Consider the following 18507-nt stretch of genomic DNA (forward strand, 5'->3'; position numbering starts at 1 on the left):
TGTCATGCGCCACCTCGCCGATGGCTGGCAAAAAGGGCAGTGCCCTCAATTCTTCAATGTGAAGGACGACCTGACGGTAGTTGATGGCATCCTCCTCAAGCTGGACCGCATTGTCATTCCACTCAGTCTCCAGAGCTTGGTGCTCCGGTAAATCCATGAGGGACATTTGGGTGTCGAGAAGTGCAGGCGCAGAGCCAGGCAAGCTGTTTACTGGCCTGGGAATAGTCAGGACATCTCAAATATGGTCCTCAACTGTCTGTCCTGTCAACGCTTCCAGCCAGCACAGGGCAAGGAGACGCTACAGCAGCACAAAATCGTGACCTCCCTGTGGACCAAGGTGGGCATCGACCTCTTTCATGCCAATGGTCGTGAATATGTGTTAATCATTGATTATTTTTCTAACTACCCAAACGTTATGAAGCTCTCGGACCTCACATCCAAGACCGTCATCAAGGCCTGTAAGAAGACGTTCTCCAAGCATGGTATTCCACTCACTGTCATGAGTGACAATGGTCCTTGCTTCAGCAGCCAAGAGTGGTCAAGATTTGCCCAGTAATATCAGTTTAACCACGTCACTTCCAGCCCACATTACCCGCAGTCCAATGGGAAGGTTGAGAAAGGGGTGCACGTAGTGAAGCAGCTCATCTGCAAGGCCGTGGATTCTGCTTCTGACGTCAACCTAGCGCTGCTTGCATGCAGGGCAACCCCGCTGTCTACCGGCTTGTCACCGGCTCAACTCCTGATGAACAAGGACCTGCGGACGATTCTTCCAGCCACACACTTGCCTGACCTGGATCACCTCCCGGTTCTGCAGGAGGTGCAGAAGCTCAGGGACTGGCAAAAGCAGAGCTATGATGCTCATGCCACTGATTTGCCTGTGCTACTCCCGGTGGATGCTGTTCGAATCAAGCTACCTGATGGAGGCTGGCCAGCTCCAGCTGTTGTTCGACAGGCTGCTCCACGATCGTATGTTGTGCGTATGGCTGATGGCTCAGTTGTGCAGCGCAACAGACGGGCACTGCGCACAGTTGCCCGCCCGCAACCACACTCTTCATTGTTTCCATCTGTTATTGTGCAACCTCCTGATACCTCGAACCACGAGGCCACCAGTCAGGCTTCAATCCCACCTATCAAGGCGCCGTCGTCCCCACCACCTCCTCTCTGGCGGTCGACCAGGATCAGACGCAAGCCCCAGAGACTGGACTTATGAACACTTGTTTTGTTTGCTATGTTCTGTTTTCGCACCTTAGACACCTGTTTTCATATGTACATATGTTCCCATCTGCTACTGTATGTAAATAAGTTAGATTTTCGGCCTACACATGTAAATACTTTCACATAGGCCATAGAAAAACATTTCAAAAGGGGAGATGTCATGATATTCAGGCATGCACATAATGAGATACAAACAGGCGGCTACTGAATACAGAGACAAACAGGCGGCTAATGAATACAGAGAACAGGACATAACCAATCAGCAGGCAGAACACTTGGGGGTGGTTTCCTACTATAAAAGGTATGAGGCACTCACACTCTGCCTCTTTTCCACTGGTGACATCTACAGTGTGAGGCAGGGTATACATATCATATAACTCCTACAGCACGTGGCTAAGAGCTAGTCTGGTTCAGTCAGACAGATTAATCACACTAGGTTAGCAGAGAGTCAAACTCACAGTGGATTGAGCTAACTGTGTGACAGGTTCAATAAATCATATTGAACTAACTTCAAGGTGTGGAGTATCTCAGGTAAAGCTGCTTCCAGTTGCAGCCCGTGTTAAGCACGTGTTATCTTACTGTGCTTAACACGACAAGACCCATACCTTCCTATCACCTGCCATTTCAACTCGCCATCCTGCACTCACGTCCGCAGGTCCATAGTTGGCCGATTGCAATGTTCCAGTCCATCCCAACGCAAAATGAAGGAACAGCACCTCTTCTTCCGATTAGGCACGTCACAGCCTTCTGGACGTAACATTTGAGTTCAGCAAAGGCTGTAAACTCTCTCCTCCACCTTCACCCCATTTTTTTTGTCTCAATTTATTTTCATTTCTTCCATTGATCTGTTTTTCCCTCACCATTGTTCCCCCTCCCACACGCCACTTGGGCCATCTGTTCCTAGTTGCCCTTTAACACATGACTCACCTTTGTCGTGCCATTCACACATTCTAATCCTCTTTATGTGCCACTATCAGCACCCTTCTTAGTCTTAATCACACCATTTGCATTTCTTACATTCCTTCCGTCTTTCAGACCTCGATATCGTTGTCAATGCCCACCTATCGCTGCCCCCTAACCAGCCCCACCATTTCACGCCCCCCATTACAGCATAAATCTGACACAATTTCCAGTTCTCTCTAGCTTTGACAAAGTCATCCATCTCGAAATCTTAGTTCCTTTCTCTCTCCACAGATGCTATTAGACCTGCTGAAATTTTCCAGTATTTTCTGTTTCTGTTTCAGCATTCTTTTATCTCTTGTTACAAGATGTTCCTCAATTTGTTTAGCCAGGTTCAGACTGTTACAATGTTACATTAGCTCTCTCTCTGCAAATAGGTAAAATGGCTTTTAATATCTCTTCGCGAAACACTTCTATAGAATTCCACCAGTGCAGAAGGGGGTCATTTGGAACATCGAGGTTGCACCGACCCTCTGAAAGAGCAGCCTACCCAGTTTCACTCCCCGTCCAATACCTGTTACTCCACCTAACCTCCACATCCCTCGACACTAAGGGACAATTTAGCATGGCCAATCTACCTAATCTGCATATCTTTGGACAGTGGGATGAAAGCAGAGAAAACCCACACAAGCACGGAGAGAATATGCAAACTCCATACAGACAGTCACCCTATGGTGGAATCGAACACGGGTCCCTGTCACAGTGAGGCAGCAGTGCTAACCACTGTGCCGTCCTGCAAAAATCACTGATTACCTCATTTTTGGAACCCACACATTTGGTCCCTGAGCTACTCCGGAGCACTGAAGGCGGGCAATAGGCTCAGCACTGGGATAACTGGAGAAGAGGTTTTTCAATATAGAGCTGCTTCTGAGTTGGGCAAAAAGTGAACAAGTGGATCAGGTCGGTGTAGTGTTGGGTGTTCTGATGTACAGATGAACCAACACGGTTGTATTTGGTACAACGCTGTTTTATTTCAACTTGTTATTTACAGTTCTGTCTTGATACTCTGCACGTGGTGACTCCCTGTGTGTGATGTTAATCAGGTCCTGTCCTTGTCCTGGTCTCCAGATCTACTGGCCACCAGGTGTCGTGTTTCTTCTCTTATACTGTCTCTGTCCTTGTCTATGATTGGTTGTCGTGTTGTGTGTGCTGATTTGTCTATTGGTGTGTCTATCTTGATGTGTGTGTTTGAATATCATGACATCCCCCCCTTTTTTACAAAATTATGTGCCTACGTGGTTATAAATACGAATGTGTCGTGAGTGCATCTAAAAGTGTGTGTGCGTGATATTTACAGCAGGTGCATGTGGCGTAACTATATACATGGGGCGATGTCGGGTGTGTCATGCTAACGAGGTTGTACCATAACAAAACAGGAAGACTAAAACTTTGAAGTGTGGTCCGGTCAAACAATATCTGGAATGATAAAACAGTAACATGTTACAATACAATAGTGTTTCAACTTTAACGTGTGAACAGTCTCATAAGTCCAATCTAGTAGGTGTGCGACGAATTCGGGTTGACCGCCTCAAGGGTGGGTCGAGAACCACCGGCTGAGGTGCGACCCTGGCCACGGGTGGCGATGGAAGGGGCATGATCTGTGGCAGCTCCACAAAGTCATCCTTGGGAACCAGTGGAGGACCCGGCATGTGTGCACTGTTCGGTTGCGAGCGTGGAAGGCGGCGAAGGGCTCGCCGATTGCGGCGACGCACTGATCCATCCGGCATGCGTACCAGGAACGAGCGGGGAGCCACACGTCGGAGAACTTCGGCAGGTGCTGACCAGCTACCATTTGGCAGATGAATGCGGACTTTATCCCCGGAGGACAGGGGGGGAAGATCAGTCGCCCTTGTATCGTACAGACTCTTCTGGCGATCACGCTGCAGTTGCATCTTGTGCAGTACCTTAGCATGGTCCGTTGTTGCTGTCAGGATGGAAGGCACAGTTGTCCTGAGGGTGCGACCCATCAGTAGCTGTGCTGGCGAGAGACCCGTGGCTAGCGGGGCCGATCGATAGGCCAGCAGGGCGAGGTGAAAGTCTGATCCGGCAGCAGCAGCCTTGCAGAGTAGCCGCTTGGCAATGTGAACGCCCTTTTCCACCTTTCCATTTGACTGTGGATGTAGAGGGCTAGATGTTACGTGTGTGAAACCATATGATGCGGCAAAGGACGACCATTCACAGCTGGCGAAACAGGGCCCATTGTCCGACATGACAGTCATCGGGATGCCGTGGCGAGCAAAGGTGCCCTTGCAGGCCCTGATGACTGCAGACAACATCAGATCGTGTAGGGGTATGACTTCTGGGTAATTGGAGAAGTAGTTTATGATGATAATATAGTCCATGCCAAGCGCGTGAAATAGGTTGACACCCACCTTCGCCCAGGGGGACATCACCAGCTCATGGGGCAGAAGCGTCTCAGGAGGTCGCGCCGGCTGAAACCTCTGGCAGGTTGTGCAATTGAGTACCATGTTGGCAATATCGTCATTAATGCCCGGCCAATATACCGCCTCTCGGGCCCTCCGTCTGCACTTCTCGACTCCCAAGTGGCCTTCGTGTATTTGATTGAGAATCATCTGGCGCATACTGTGCGGAATGACAATCCTATCTAGCTTCAGAAGGATCCCATCAATGGTGGTTAGGTCATCTCGCACATTATAGAACTGCGGGCACTGCCCTTTGAGCCAACCTTCCGTCATGTGGCGCATCACTCGCTGTAGAAGGGGGTCGGCCGCTGTCTCTGCGCGTATGCGGGCCAGACTGGGGTCGTTTGCCGGCAGATTTGCCGCTGTCAAAGCCACGTGTGCCTCAACTTGACATACGAACCCCTCCGCATCTGGTGGTGTACTCACTGCTCGGGATAGGGTATCCGCCACGATGAGGTCCTTCCCTGGAGTGTAGATCAGTTGGAAATCATACCTCCTGAGTTTAAGTAAGATGCGCTGGAGGCGAGGGGTCATGTCGTTCAGGTCCTTGTTTATTATGTTGACCAGGGGGCGGTGGTCAGTTTCGACCGTGAATCGTGGAAGACCATACACATAATCGTGGAACTTGTCCAAACTAGTTAGCAAGCCCAGGCATTCTTTTTCAATTTGTGCGTAGCGCTGTTCCGTAGGGGTCATGGCCCGTGATGCATAGGCAACCGGGACCCATGACGACGTGTTATCTTTCTGCAGGAGCACTGCTCCAATACCAGATTGGCTGGCATCAGTTGAGATTTTGGTGGGACGAGACGTGTCGAAGAACGCCAACACTGGTGCCGTGGCCAGTTTGTGTTTGAGCTTCTCCCATTCCAGCTGGTGTGCATGTTGCCACTGGAACTCTGTAGATTTCTTTACGAGATGGCGCAGAGCCGTTGTGTGGGAAGCAAGGTTGGGAATGAATTTCCCGAGGAAGTTGACCATGCCCAGGAATCGTAGTACAGCTTTCTTGTCGGCCAGTCGCGGCATGGCTGTGATGGCGCTTACCTTGTCCGCATCGGGACGGACCCCTGATCGGGAGATGTGGTCCCCCAGGAACTTCAATTCGGTCTGGCCAAAGGCACACTTGGCGCGGTTGAGGCACAGGCCATTGTTTCGTATGCGGGCGAAAACGCGTTAGAACATAGAACATAGAACAATACAGCGCAGTACAGGCCCTTCGGCCCACGATGTTGCACCGAAACAAAAGCCATCTAACCTACACTATGCCATTATCATCCATATGTTTATCCAATAAACTTTTAAATGCCCTCAATGTTGGCGAGTTCACTACTGTAGCTGGTAGGGCATTCCACGGCCTCACTACTCTTTGCGTAAAGAACCTACCTCTGACCTCTGTCCTATATGTATTACCCCTCAGTTTAAAGTTATGTCCCCTCGTGCCAGCCATATCCATCCGCGGGAGAAGGCTCTCACTGTCCACCCTATCCAACCCCCTGATCATTCTGTATGCCTCTATTAAGTCTCCTCTTAACCTTCTTCTCTCCAACGAAAACAACCTCAAGTCCATCAGCCTTTCCTCATAAGATTTTCCCTCCATACCAGGCAACATCCTGGTAAATCTCCTCTGCACCCGCTCCAAAGCCTCCACGTCCTTCCTATAATGCGGTGACCAGAACTGTACGCAATACTCCAAATGCGGCCGTACCAGAGTTCTGTAGAGCTGCAACATGACCTCCCGACTCCGGAACTCAATCCCTCTACCAATAAAGGCCAACACTCCATAGGCCTTCTTCACAACCCTATCAACCTGGGTGGCAACTTTCAGGGATCTATGTACATGGACACCTAGATCCCTCTGCTCATCCACACTTTCAAGAACTTTACCATTAGCCAAATATTCCGCATTCCTGTTATTTCTTCCAAAGTGAATCACCTCACACTTCTCTACATTAAACTCCATTTGCCACCTCTCAGCCCAGCTCTGCAGCTTATCTATATCCCTCTGTAACCTGCTACATCCTTCCACACTATCGACAACACCACCGACTTTAGTATCGTCTGCAAATTTACTCACCCACCCTTCTGCGCCTTCCTCTAGGTCATTGATAAAAATGACAAACAGCAACGGCCCCAGAACAGATCCTTGTGATACTCCACTTGTGACTGTACTCCATTCTGAACATTTCCCATCAACCACCACCCTCTGTCTTCTTTCAGCTAGCCAATTTCTGATCCACATCTCTAAATCACCCTCAATCCCCAGCCTCCGTATTTTTTGCAATAGCCTACCGTGGGGAACCTTATCAAACGCTTTGCTGAAATCCATATACACCACATCAACTGCTCTACCCTCGTCTACCTGTTCAGTCACCTTCTCAAAGAACTCAATAAGGTTTGTGAGGCATGACCTACCCTTCACAAAGCCATGCTGACTATCCCTGATCATATTATTCCTATCTAGATGATTATAAATCTTGTCTCTTATAATCCCCTCCAAGACTTTACCCACTACAGACGTGAGGCTCACCGGTCTATAGTTGCCGGGGTTGTCTCTGCTCCCCTTTTTGAACAAAGGGACCACATTTGCTGTCCTCCAGTCCTCTGGCACTATTCCTGTAGCCAATGATGACATAAAAATCAAAGCCAAAGGTCCAGCAATCTCTTCCCTGGCCTCCCAGAGAATCCTAGGATAAATCCCATCAGGTCCCGGGGACTTATCTATTTTCAGCCTGTCCAGAATTGCCAACACCTCTTCCCTACGTACCTCAATGCCATCTATTCTATTAGCCTGGGGCTCAGCATTCTCCTCCACAACATTATCTTTTTCCTGAGTGAATACTGACGAAAAATATTCATTTAGTATCTCGCCTATCTCTTCAGACTCCACACACAATTTCCCATCCCTGTCCTTGACTGGTCCTACTCTTTCCCTAGTCATTCGCTTATTCCTGACATACCTATAGAAAGCTTTTGGGTTTTCCTTGATCCTTCCTGCCAAATACTTCTCATGTCCCCTCCTTGCTCGTCTTAGCTCTCTCTTTAGATCCTTCCTCGCTACCTTGTAACTATCCATCGCCCCAACCGAAACTTCACACTCCATCTTCACATAGGCCTCCTTCTTCCTCTTAACAAGAGATTCCACTTACTTGGTAAACCACGGTTCCCTCGCTCGACGCCTTCCTCCCTGTCTGACCGGTACATACTTATCAAGAACACGCAGTAGCTGATCCTTGAACAAGCCCCACTTATCCAGTGTGCCCAACACTTGCAGCCTACTTCTCCACCTTATCCCCCCCCAAGTCACGTCTAATGGCATCATAATTGCCCTTCCCCCAGCTATAACTCTTGCCCTGCGGTGTATACTTATCCCATTCCATCATTAACGTAAACGTCACCGAATTGTGGTCACTGTCCCCAAAGTGCTCTCCTACCTCCAAATCCAACACCTGGCCTGGTTCATTACCCAAAACCAAATCCAACGTGGCCTCGCCTCTTGTTGGCCTGTCAACATATTGTTTCAGGAAACCCTCCTGCACACACTGTACAAAAAACGACCCATCTATTGTACTCGAACTATATCTTTTCCAGTCAATATTTGGAAAGTTAAAGTCTCCCATAATAACTACCCTGTTACTTTCGCTCATATCCAGAATCATCTTCGCCATCCTTTCCTCTACATCCCTAGAACTATTAGGAGGCCTATAAAAAACTCCCAACAGGGTGACCTCTCCTTTCCTGTTTCTAACTTCAGCCCATACTACCTCGGAAGAAGAGTCCCCATCTAGCATCCTCTCCGCCACCGTAATACTGCTCTTGACTAGCAGCGCCACACCTCCCCCTCTTTTGCCTCCTTCTCTGAGCTTACTAAAACACCTAAACCCCGGAACCTGCAACATCCATTCCTGTCCCTGCTCTATCCATGTCTCCGAAATGGCCACAACATCGAAGTCCCAGGTACCAACCCATGCTGCCAGTTCCCCTACCTTGTTTCGTATACTCCTGGCATTGAAGTAGACACACTTCAAACCACCTACCTGAACACTGGCCCCCTCCTGCGACGTCAAATCTGTGCTCCTGACCTCTATACTCTGATTCTCCCTTACCCTAAAACTACAATCCAGGTTCCCATGCATTAGTTTAAACCCCCCCAAAGAGCACTAACAAATCTCCCCCCCAGGATATTTGTGCCCCTCAGGTTCAGATGTAGACCATCCTGTCTGTAGAGGTCCCACCTTCCCCAGAAAGAGCCCCAGTTATCCAGAAATCTGAATCCCTCCCGCCTGCACTATCCCTGTAGCCACGTGTTTAAATGTTCTCTCTCCCTATTCCTCATCTCACTATCACGTGGCACGGGCAACAACCCAGAGATAACAACTCTGTTTGTTCTAGTTCTGAGCTTCCATCCTAGCTCCCTGAAAGCCTGCCTGACATCCTTGTCCCCTTTCCTACCTATGTCGTTAGTGCCAATGTGGACCACGACTTGGGGCTGCTCCCCCTCCCCCCTAAGGACCCGGAAAACACGATCCGAGACATCACGTACCCTTGCACCTGGGAGGCAACATACCAAACGTGAGTCTCTCACGCTCCCACAAAATCTCCTATCTGTGCCCCTGACTATAGAGTCCCCAATTACTAATGCTCTGCTCCTCTCCCCCCTTCCCTTCTGAGCAACAGGGACAGACTCCGTGCCAGAGGCCCGTACCCCATGGCTTACCCCTGGTAAGTCCCCCCCCCCACAAGTATCCAAAGCAGTATACTTGTTTCTCAGGGGAACGACCGCAGGGGATCCCTGCACTGACTGCTTTTTCCCAGTCCCTCTTACAGTTACCCACCTATCTCCAATCTTTGGTGTAACTAATTCCCTGAAGCTGCTATCTATGACCCCTTCTGCCTCCCGAATGATCCGAAGTTCTTCCAACTCCAGCTCCAGTTCCCTAACTCGGTCTTGGAGGAGCTGGAGATGGCAGCACTTCCTGCAGGTAAAATCAGCAGGGACACTAACTGCATCCCTCACCTCAAACATCCTGCAGGAGGAACATTGCACTCCCTTCCCTGCCATTCCTCTTACTTTCTACCAAGATCTGGCTAACAACTAAATTAAATTTTTATAAAAAATAATAATAATATAATAAAATATGGTACTTACCTCAGACCAATGGGTTTTATTATTAGGTTAGAGGAGGAGGGCGGGTGGGAGACACTACACGTGTAGTGTCTCGGGTTTCCTCTCCACCAGAATTTATTGGTGAGGGTCTTCCCAGACGTCCGCGGGTCGACTTCCTGTTCCCGCCTAAAAAACTAATTAAAAAAAAAAGAAAAATTCTCAGCTCCTGCTGAAATTGACTAACCAGCCAGCTCCACTCCCGCCGAAATTGACTGGCCTGCCCCTGCAAAGACAAGTGCTTTTAAAGGTTGACTTACCTCCCAGCAGCCACTTCCGCAATGCTCCCGCTGAAACTGACTCACCAGCTGATTCTCCCGCCGAAATCGACTGGCCTGCCCCTGCAAAGACAAGTGCTTTTAAAGGACAGACTTACCTCCCAGCAACCACTTCCGCAATGCTCCCGCTGAAACTGACTCACCAGCAGTTCTCACGCCGAAATCGACTGGCCTGCCCCTGCAAAGACAAGTGCTTTTAAAGGTTGACTTACCTCCCAGCAGCCACTTCCGCAATGCTCCCGCTGAAACTGACTCACCAGCTGTTCTCACGCCGAAATCGACTGGCCTGCCTCTGCAAAGACAAGTGCTTTTAAAGGTTGACTTACCTCCCAGCAGCCACTTCCGCAATGCTCCCGCTGAAACTGACTCACCAGCTGTTCTCACGCCGAAATCGACTGGCCTGCCCCTGCAAAGACAAGTGCTTTTAAAGGTTGACTTACCTCCCAGCAGCCACTTCCACAATGCTCCCGCTGAAACTGACTCACCAGCTGATTCTCCCGCCGAAATCGACTGGCCTGCCCCTGCAAAGACAAGTGCTTTTAAAGGACAGACTTACCTCCCAGCAATCACTTCCGCAATGCTCCCGCTGAAACTGACTCACCAGCTGTTCTCATGCCGAAATCGACTGCGTTGGAGACGATGTATGTGCTCCTGCGGAGTGGTGGACCAGATGATGATATCGTCCACATATACGTGTACCCCTTCGATGCCTTCCATCATCTGCTCCATTATTCTGTGGAAGACCTCGGATGCCGAGATGATGCCAAATGGCAACCGGTTGTAGCAGAATCTGCTGAAAGGGGTGTTAAAAGTACATAGCTTTCGGCTGGACGGGTCCAGTTGGATCTGCCAAAATCCTTTAGCAGCATCCAGTTTGGTGAATATTTTGGCTTGGGACATCTCACTGGTTATTTCCTCTCGTTTAGGTATGTGATAGTGTTCCCGCATAATGTTATTATTTAGGTCTTTAGGGTCTATACAGATGCGGAGCTCGCCAGAGGGCTTCTTGACACATACCATGGAGCTGACCCATGGCGTGGGCTCCGTGACCTTGGATAGGACCCCTTGGTCCTGGAGATCCTGCAGCTGCAACTTGAGGCGGTCTTTAAGTGGCGCAGGAACCCTGCGAGGTGCGTGAACGACCGGGATGGCATCCGGTTTGAGGCGAATTTTGTATGTGTATGGCAGTGTCCCCATGCCTTCAAATACCTCCTGGTTGTAAGCAAGGGGGGATTGGAGATTTGCGTTGAAGTCAGCATCCAGGAAGTCGGATGTGTCGTCTGGAGAGAGAGACATAATTCGCTGTACAAGGTGAAGAGCCTTGCATGCCTGTGCGCCCAGCAAGGAATCTTTCGATGAGCCAACAATTTCAAAGGGGAGTGTGGCCGTGTGCGTTTTGTGTGTCACCTGGAGCTGGCAAGATCCCATGGCCGGGATGACGTACCCGTTATAGTCAACCATCTTGCACCGGGATGGCTGGATAGGTGGTTTGACCTTCATGGCATGGAATGCTGAATATGCTATGAGGTTGACGGATGCGCCAGTGTCCAGGCGGAAAGTGATCTGCGATCGGTTGACCGTCAGGGTGGCACTCCATTCATTGGCCGGATTGATGGTGTTGACCCTGTTCACATCAATGACTGAAACCCGGAAGGCATCTTGGTCATCTGTGTCATTTGGCTGGATGTCCTGATGTACGGGCTGGACGGTCCTGACGTGTCTGTGAGGTTGTCGGAGATGTGTAGGATCCATCGGTTGAACCGGTCGACAGTAGGCAGCGTAGTGGTCCATCTTGCCACATCGTAGGCATTGTCGGTTTTTAGCAGGACATTGCCCTTTTAACTGTACAGCTCCACAGTTGCCGCACGTCATGACGTCACGGCGTTCGTTACGCCACTGCGCATGCGCAGTTCGGTCTTGCATCGGGCGCGCCTGCGCAGTGCGTCCCTCGATGTTGCCGTTGGTTTTGGCGCGCACAAGCGCGGGAGACCGCGAAAAGCGCGGGAAACGGCCGCCCTCGTCCGGGCCGCGGGCCGGGAGATAATCAATTGCCTGGATGCGTTCGGCCTCGTGGGCGGTCTGGCTTGCCGATTCGACGGCTAGGGACCCCCTCCTTGCCGACTCGGTCGTCTGAAATTGGGCAAAACGGCTGGTTGCATTTTCATGGAGGACACAAGCTTCCACCGCAGACGCTAAGGTCAGGCCTTTAATTTTAAGAAGCTGCTGGCGTAGGCCACTGGAGGCAACGCCAAAAACAATCTGGTCCCGGATCATGGACTCTGAGGTGTTGCCGTAACCGCAGGACTGCGCGAGTATGCGGAGGTGCGTCAGAAAGGGTTGAAAGAGCTCATCCTTACCTTGCAGGCGTTGCTGAAAGATATACCTTTCAAAACTTTCATTCACTTCAACGTTAAAGTGCTGGTCTAGCTTGAGGAGGACCGTGTCATACTTGGATTGGTTCTCGCCTTCCGCGAACACCAGTGAGTTGAATACATCGATGGTGTGCTGACCTGCGGTGGTGAGGAGCATCGCAATCTTTGTTTCGTCCGAGGCTCTCTGTTTCTCGTTGGCTCGCATGTACAGTTCAAATCGCTGCTTGAAAAGCTTCCAATTGGTGCCAAGGTTCCCAGCGACTTGCAACGGCTGCGGTTTGTTGGTGATGTCCATATCTCAGGATGGCAGGTTTGCCGGCAGGTATCGATCCACTCCTGTACCATGTGGTGTTGGGTGTTCTGATGTACAGATGAACCAACACGGTTGTATTTGGTACAACGCTGTTTTATTTCAACTTGTTATTTACAGTTCTGTCTTGATACTCTGCACGTGGTGACTCCCTGTGTGTGATGTTAATCAGGTCCTGTCCTTGTCCTGGTCTCCAGATCTACTGGCCACCAGGTGTCGTGTTTCTTCTCTTATACTGTCTCTGTCCTTGTCTATGATTGGTTGTTGTGTTGTGTGTGCTGATTTGTCTGTTGGTGTGTCTATCATGATGTGTGTGTTTGAATATCATGACAGTCGGTACATTACTCCTTGCAGTTGGAGCTGTTTCCAACAATGCAATAGTGAGGCAGGGAGTCAATGAGTCTTCAACTTCTTGTGAAGAAGTCCTGCAAGCATTTGATTCATATTTCACCATTTGCAAAGATTTAATCATAGAGCAATGACCCAATGAGAGCATGGATTTGTTCATCAATGATCTAGACAGGCTAAAGACCTGATTTACAAACAGCAATTTATTTTCTATCAGCGATGCTCATGAAATAATCTGCAATCTCACAGTGAGTCATTGCATTTGCTTCATACAACTATGATAGCAATGAAGCACTTTGAATCCCTAAATCACATATTTAAGTATCAAACCCATTTGCAAATTCAATTTTCTTTTCAAACTTCTGTCTTCTGCCTTCTACCTCTCTGTACCTATTCCAGGCTCTGCTTATTTCTGGCCAACACTTCCAGCCTTAACCTGGCAGATTACCTTTCATCCACACACATAGGTTTTCAGACAACTTTCCACCTCTGGAATCTAACACCCATCTGCTGCACTGTAGATGTTGACTACCAAATTGCTGTGTATTAATTACTTCAAAACGGTTACAAAACATAGGGCAGGATTCTCCGATTCCCAACGCCGATATCGTAATTGGTGATCAGACGGAGAGTCCCTTTTGACGCCGAAATCGGGGGTGCTGTCTGTTTTCGGATGCTCCGCCCCCTCCATAATTGTGTCATCGGGGCGTACGACGCACGCTGTTGGGACAGCCTCACGACATCACCTGAAGGCCCTCCCCCGATGTTCCGCCCCCAATGGGGCAACATCCTGACGGCATGGGACACGTATGCTCTGAGTTTTCGTCAATAGCGTGTGGTGACAGTGGACTGTCTCCAGCACCGCCACAGTCAGGGGGAGAACTGTTCCACTGGTTGGGGGGCCTTCGGCAGGGACTGGTGGGGGTGGTGAGTGGGGTGACGGGGCACTATCTGGCTGGCTGGGTCAGCATGCGGCCGGCGCCACGTTGTACAGCACGACCACTGCAGGTTGTCGCCATGCGTGGCCACGGACCCGCAGTTCTCCAGGCATTTATGTTGGGAACGCCGGGGCTTTTATGTGGCACGGCTGCTAGCCCCCCACTGGGCGTAGCATCGGTATGGGGGCGCCAACGACTTTTTCGTTGTAAAACTAGACACTTCCTCCGGACATGGCCTCAAAATCGGAGAATCCAGTCCATTATGTCTGGAAAAAGAGCTGTTTGGAAAGATTTCAAGATAGAAAGAACAGAGAATTAAAGTAAAATAGAAAGAAGGTGTGTCAGAGAAAACTTGCATAAAGATATACTAACACATACAGTAAGATTCTACATTAAGGAAAATATACAAGAACCCTATGCAGAATAAAACAGAAGGGTATAGATAATGGCATCAGAAATTGGAGACAAATGATTTATTTTCTCTGAGCACTACCAGCTAGTGTTTGTGCTCTTATTATGAATTAGTTGTGTTTGACATTTATTTGATTTTGTAGAACAAAGAACAATACAGCCCAGGAACAGGCCCTTCAGCCCTCCAAGCCTGTACCGGTAATGATACCACTCTTAGCCAAAATCCTCAGTACTTCCTAGTGCCGTATCCTTCTATCCCATCCTATCCATGTATTTGTCGAGATGCCTTTTGAAAGCCATTAATGTATCTGCTTCCATAATCTCCCCTGGCAGTGCGTTCCAGGCACTCACCACCCTCTGTGTAAATAAACAATCTAACTTGGAAATAGGGATGTTAAGCCTTGATACAATAAAGACTGATTGATGTAGCTCACAATTTTAATTTGCAGGTATCGGTATAGATGATATGTTCATTATGATCGCATGCTGGCAGAAAACAAATGTTGATGACAATATTGAAGATCGGATGGGGTCCACATATGCCAAAGCAGCCACATCTATCACAATCACCACTCTGACTGATGTTTTAGCCTTTTACATTGGTTGCTTCACATCTTTTCGATCTGTGCAGTCATTTTGTGTTTACACAGGTACAACTGTTCTGCTCTGCTTCATTTATAACATTACATTTTTTGGAGCTGCACTCTCATTCAATGGAAGAAGAGAAGCAGATAATCGGCATGCCTGGACATTGAAGCAAGTGAAAAGAGAACATGAACCGGGAGAATCTAAATGCTATGCCATGTGTTGTGTGGGTGGGGCTTACGATGAAGAAACTGGCACAGAACTGGACCATCCAATGTCGACCTTTATCAAAAATTATTATGGTCCATTTCTTACAAATCGATGGACCAAGGGAGTTGTGGTGTTCTTGTATCTAGCATATTTAGCATTCAGTATTTATGGCTGTTTAAACATTAAAGAAGGCATTGATCTCAGAAATCTGGTCAATGATGATTCTTATCTGGTTAAATTCTATGACGATCAAAGTGAATTTTTCTCTCAGTATGGACCACGAGTCATGGTTTCTGTCACTGAACCTGTGGAATATTGGGATGTCACTATTCGGGATAACATTGACATTTGTATGGGTAGATTTGAACAACTTCCTTTTGTCGATCATGAACTATCAGAGTCATGGCTTGGTACATACATTACCATTTCCAAACAGATGCTGCTAGATATAAAGGAGAAAAGTAACTTCCTAGGAAATGTATATACATTGTTTCAAGTTGCTCCTTTATTTGAACATGACGTTGAATTTCAAAAAGATAATCAAAGCATTTTAGCTTCACGTTTTTTTATTCAGACTATTAATGTCAATAATTCAGTTGCTGAGAAAAACATGCTGATTGATCTAAGAAAGCTGGCAGAAGATTGCAAAATCCCTTTGCTCGTGTATCATCCTGCGTTCATCTATTTTGATCAATATCTTGTTATAGTATCCAACACAATACAGAATGTAGTCATGGCTGCTGTTGCAATGTTTATTGTTTCCTTATTGCTCATACCTAATCTAGTCTGCTCTTTGTGGTTAACATTCGCTATTTCATCAGTTTTAGTGGGTGTGGCTGGTTTTATGACTTTCTGGGGTGTCAATTTAAATTCTATATCTATGATTAATTTGGTCATTTGTATTGGATTTTCAGTAGATTTTACAGCTCATATTTCATATGCATTTGTTTCAAGTGACAACGAAAGTGTCAATGAACGAAGCATTGATGCATTGTATAATTTAGGATATCCTATTTTGCAAGGGGCTCTATCAACTATAATAGGTGTTGCTGCATTGAGTATGGCAGCAAGTTACATATTCAGGACATTTTTCAAAATTATATTTCTTGTCATAACCGTTGGTGTCATTCATGGAGTTGTGCTAATGCCAGTATTTATGACATTTTTTCATTTCTGCTAAAACACAAAGATGTTGCATGACAAGCAATGAAACAACATAGAGAATAGTAAAGGGAAGGACCAGAAAGGTATGCCTTCAATCTGAAATATTTAACCAAAGAGTTCAGATTAATATGGGAATGGTGGTCTAATGGCTATGTTGCACCAGCACCAAATAAATCCACCATGTCAAGTTTTGAAATTCAGTTCAATAAACTGGTAAAAACAAATTACTGTGGATGCTGGAATCTGAAACAAAAATAGAAAATGCTGGACAATCTCACCAGGTCTGACAGCATCTGTGGAGAGGGACAGAGCTAACATTTCATGTCTAGATTACTCTTTTTCAAAGCCTGTTCCAAGTTGTCCTTTGACACACTGCTTACCCCTGTTTTGCCATAAACATATTTTGATCCCTTAATGTGCTACTATCAGCGCCCTTTTTAGTAATTATCACCACCATTTACATTCCCTTTGTCTTTTTGTCCACGCCATCTCTGTTAATGTCCACCTATCGCTGGCCCTCAATGCAGTCCAACTGCTCCCAGCTCCCCAACAACAGGTTAAATTTCATCCTATTTTCACTTCTCTCTAGCTTTCACAAAGAGCCATCCAGACTTGAAGCGTCAGCTCTGTTCTCTCTCTACAGATGCAGTCAGACCTGCTGAGATTGTCCAGCATTTTCTGTTTTTGTTCAATAAATTGATAGGCCACCAACAGACAATGTACATGAACCAGAGACTGGATTCTCCGCTGTCGGGATTCTCCATTGCGCGGCAGCCCGGGGATTTCCCGACGGTGTGAGGCAGCCCACAATGGGAAACCTCATTGGCCGGCTGGCAAGACAAAGAATCCTGGGGGCGCGCTGCACCAGATCCCGCCCCATGTTTGCTTGGTATGACTAAGAATTCAGGCAAATAACATAGTTGGATGGTGTCTTGCAGATTGTGAACTTTTCCTGGATAGGCATGCTAGAATGGGCCAAATGGTCTTCCTCATTTATTTCTACATTGTGATCTTTTTTGGAGTCTACTTTGTTAAAACACATTTCATTTATTTTTCATTACATTAAACGACAAATATTAAGCTTATTGCCTTCCTTTCAATATAATGAAAAGGATGACTGTAGCGTGGAAAATACATAAGAAAGTAGGGTATAAAAGTGTCATGGTTATGGTACTGGACTAACAACATCGTACCCATGGCCAATAACCTCTGATCTCCAGGACATAATACCCAGGCAGGCAATTCCAAGGGAACCACCCGCATCACTCCCCCTCCCCCACTACTACAAGAGTTCTCCATGTAAGGATTGCATAGAAATTACCTGGGAAGTTCAAACTTCAGTTGGACAAAAAACCTGGAAGGGGAACTATCTGAAACTCTGATTTAAATAACAAACATCAATTGGTTCCAACTGTCCCACAACAGTAGTTACCCAGAAAAAAGTCAGAAGAATTAAAACCACTTCTAACTCCTGGGTAACTATATGACTGACCCACCACAGCACCTGCCCCCCCACCCCCACCCCCAACGGCACTCCCCTGACACCCTCCACACCCAGCCTCACCCCAACTGCCCATGGGACTTCTCCAACTATCCCCCCACTTGCCCCACTACCACCTCAAGTTCCACCCCCCACAACTGCCCTCACATCCCCCGACTCCTAGCCGTTCCTCAGGGTCGTAAAAATGGGGGGGATTGACTGCCCTTGGCAGAGGAACCTAAAAACCTGCTGCACTGCACCTTTCTCACCTGGCCGACTCGGAAGGTCAGGAAAAAATGGTGTGGCTGCATTTCAGTGGAAGTAACTGGGAACCTAGTGACGATCTGACTCTGATTGTCACTCCACAGAAGTTACGATTATCAAAGCCCCACCACAGGAAGTTCTGAAATTCAATTTGATAAATCTGGTAATAGCCACAAAAGCTGATGGGACATTGTAGAAAAGTGCACTTGGGGAAATGCCCGTGGAAGGCTGGAGAATTCTGGCCATAATTTTAGCTCCTTTATCCAGAAAGTGCTTTCGTCCCACTTGCACATCCAACTTTTTTTTACGCCAACCTAGTCTTGGTTGCTGTGGGAGATCCATAATTGTATGATCCACATGAATTATTAAATTCATTGCCCAAGTTGTGATT

At 47.8% G+C, this 18507-nt stretch overlaps 1 protein-coding gene across 1 annotated transcript in view; it reads left to right on the forward strand.

Annotated features, from left to right (window-relative positions):
• LOC140424873 (patched domain-containing protein 3-like) overlaps positions 1 to 17457 on the forward strand; it is a 110098-nt gene extending 92641 nt beyond the window's left edge. The window contains exon 4 of the mRNA XM_072508410.1: positions 14863 to 17457. Coding sequence (XP_072364511.1) covers positions 14863 to 16388 — 1526 coding nt within the window. The 3' untranslated portion in view covers positions 16389 to 17457. The remainder of the gene's footprint in view (positions 1 to 14862) is intronic.
• Positions 17458 to 18507: the final 1050 nt, after the last annotated feature.

The sequence above is a fragment of the Scyliorhinus torazame genome, chromosome 6 (genome assembly GCF_047496885.1).
Source record: "Scyliorhinus torazame isolate Kashiwa2021f chromosome 6, sScyTor2.1, whole genome shotgun sequence".
Classification (NCBI taxonomy): Eukaryota; Metazoa; Chordata; class Chondrichthyes; order Carcharhiniformes; family Scyliorhinidae; genus Scyliorhinus; species Scyliorhinus torazame.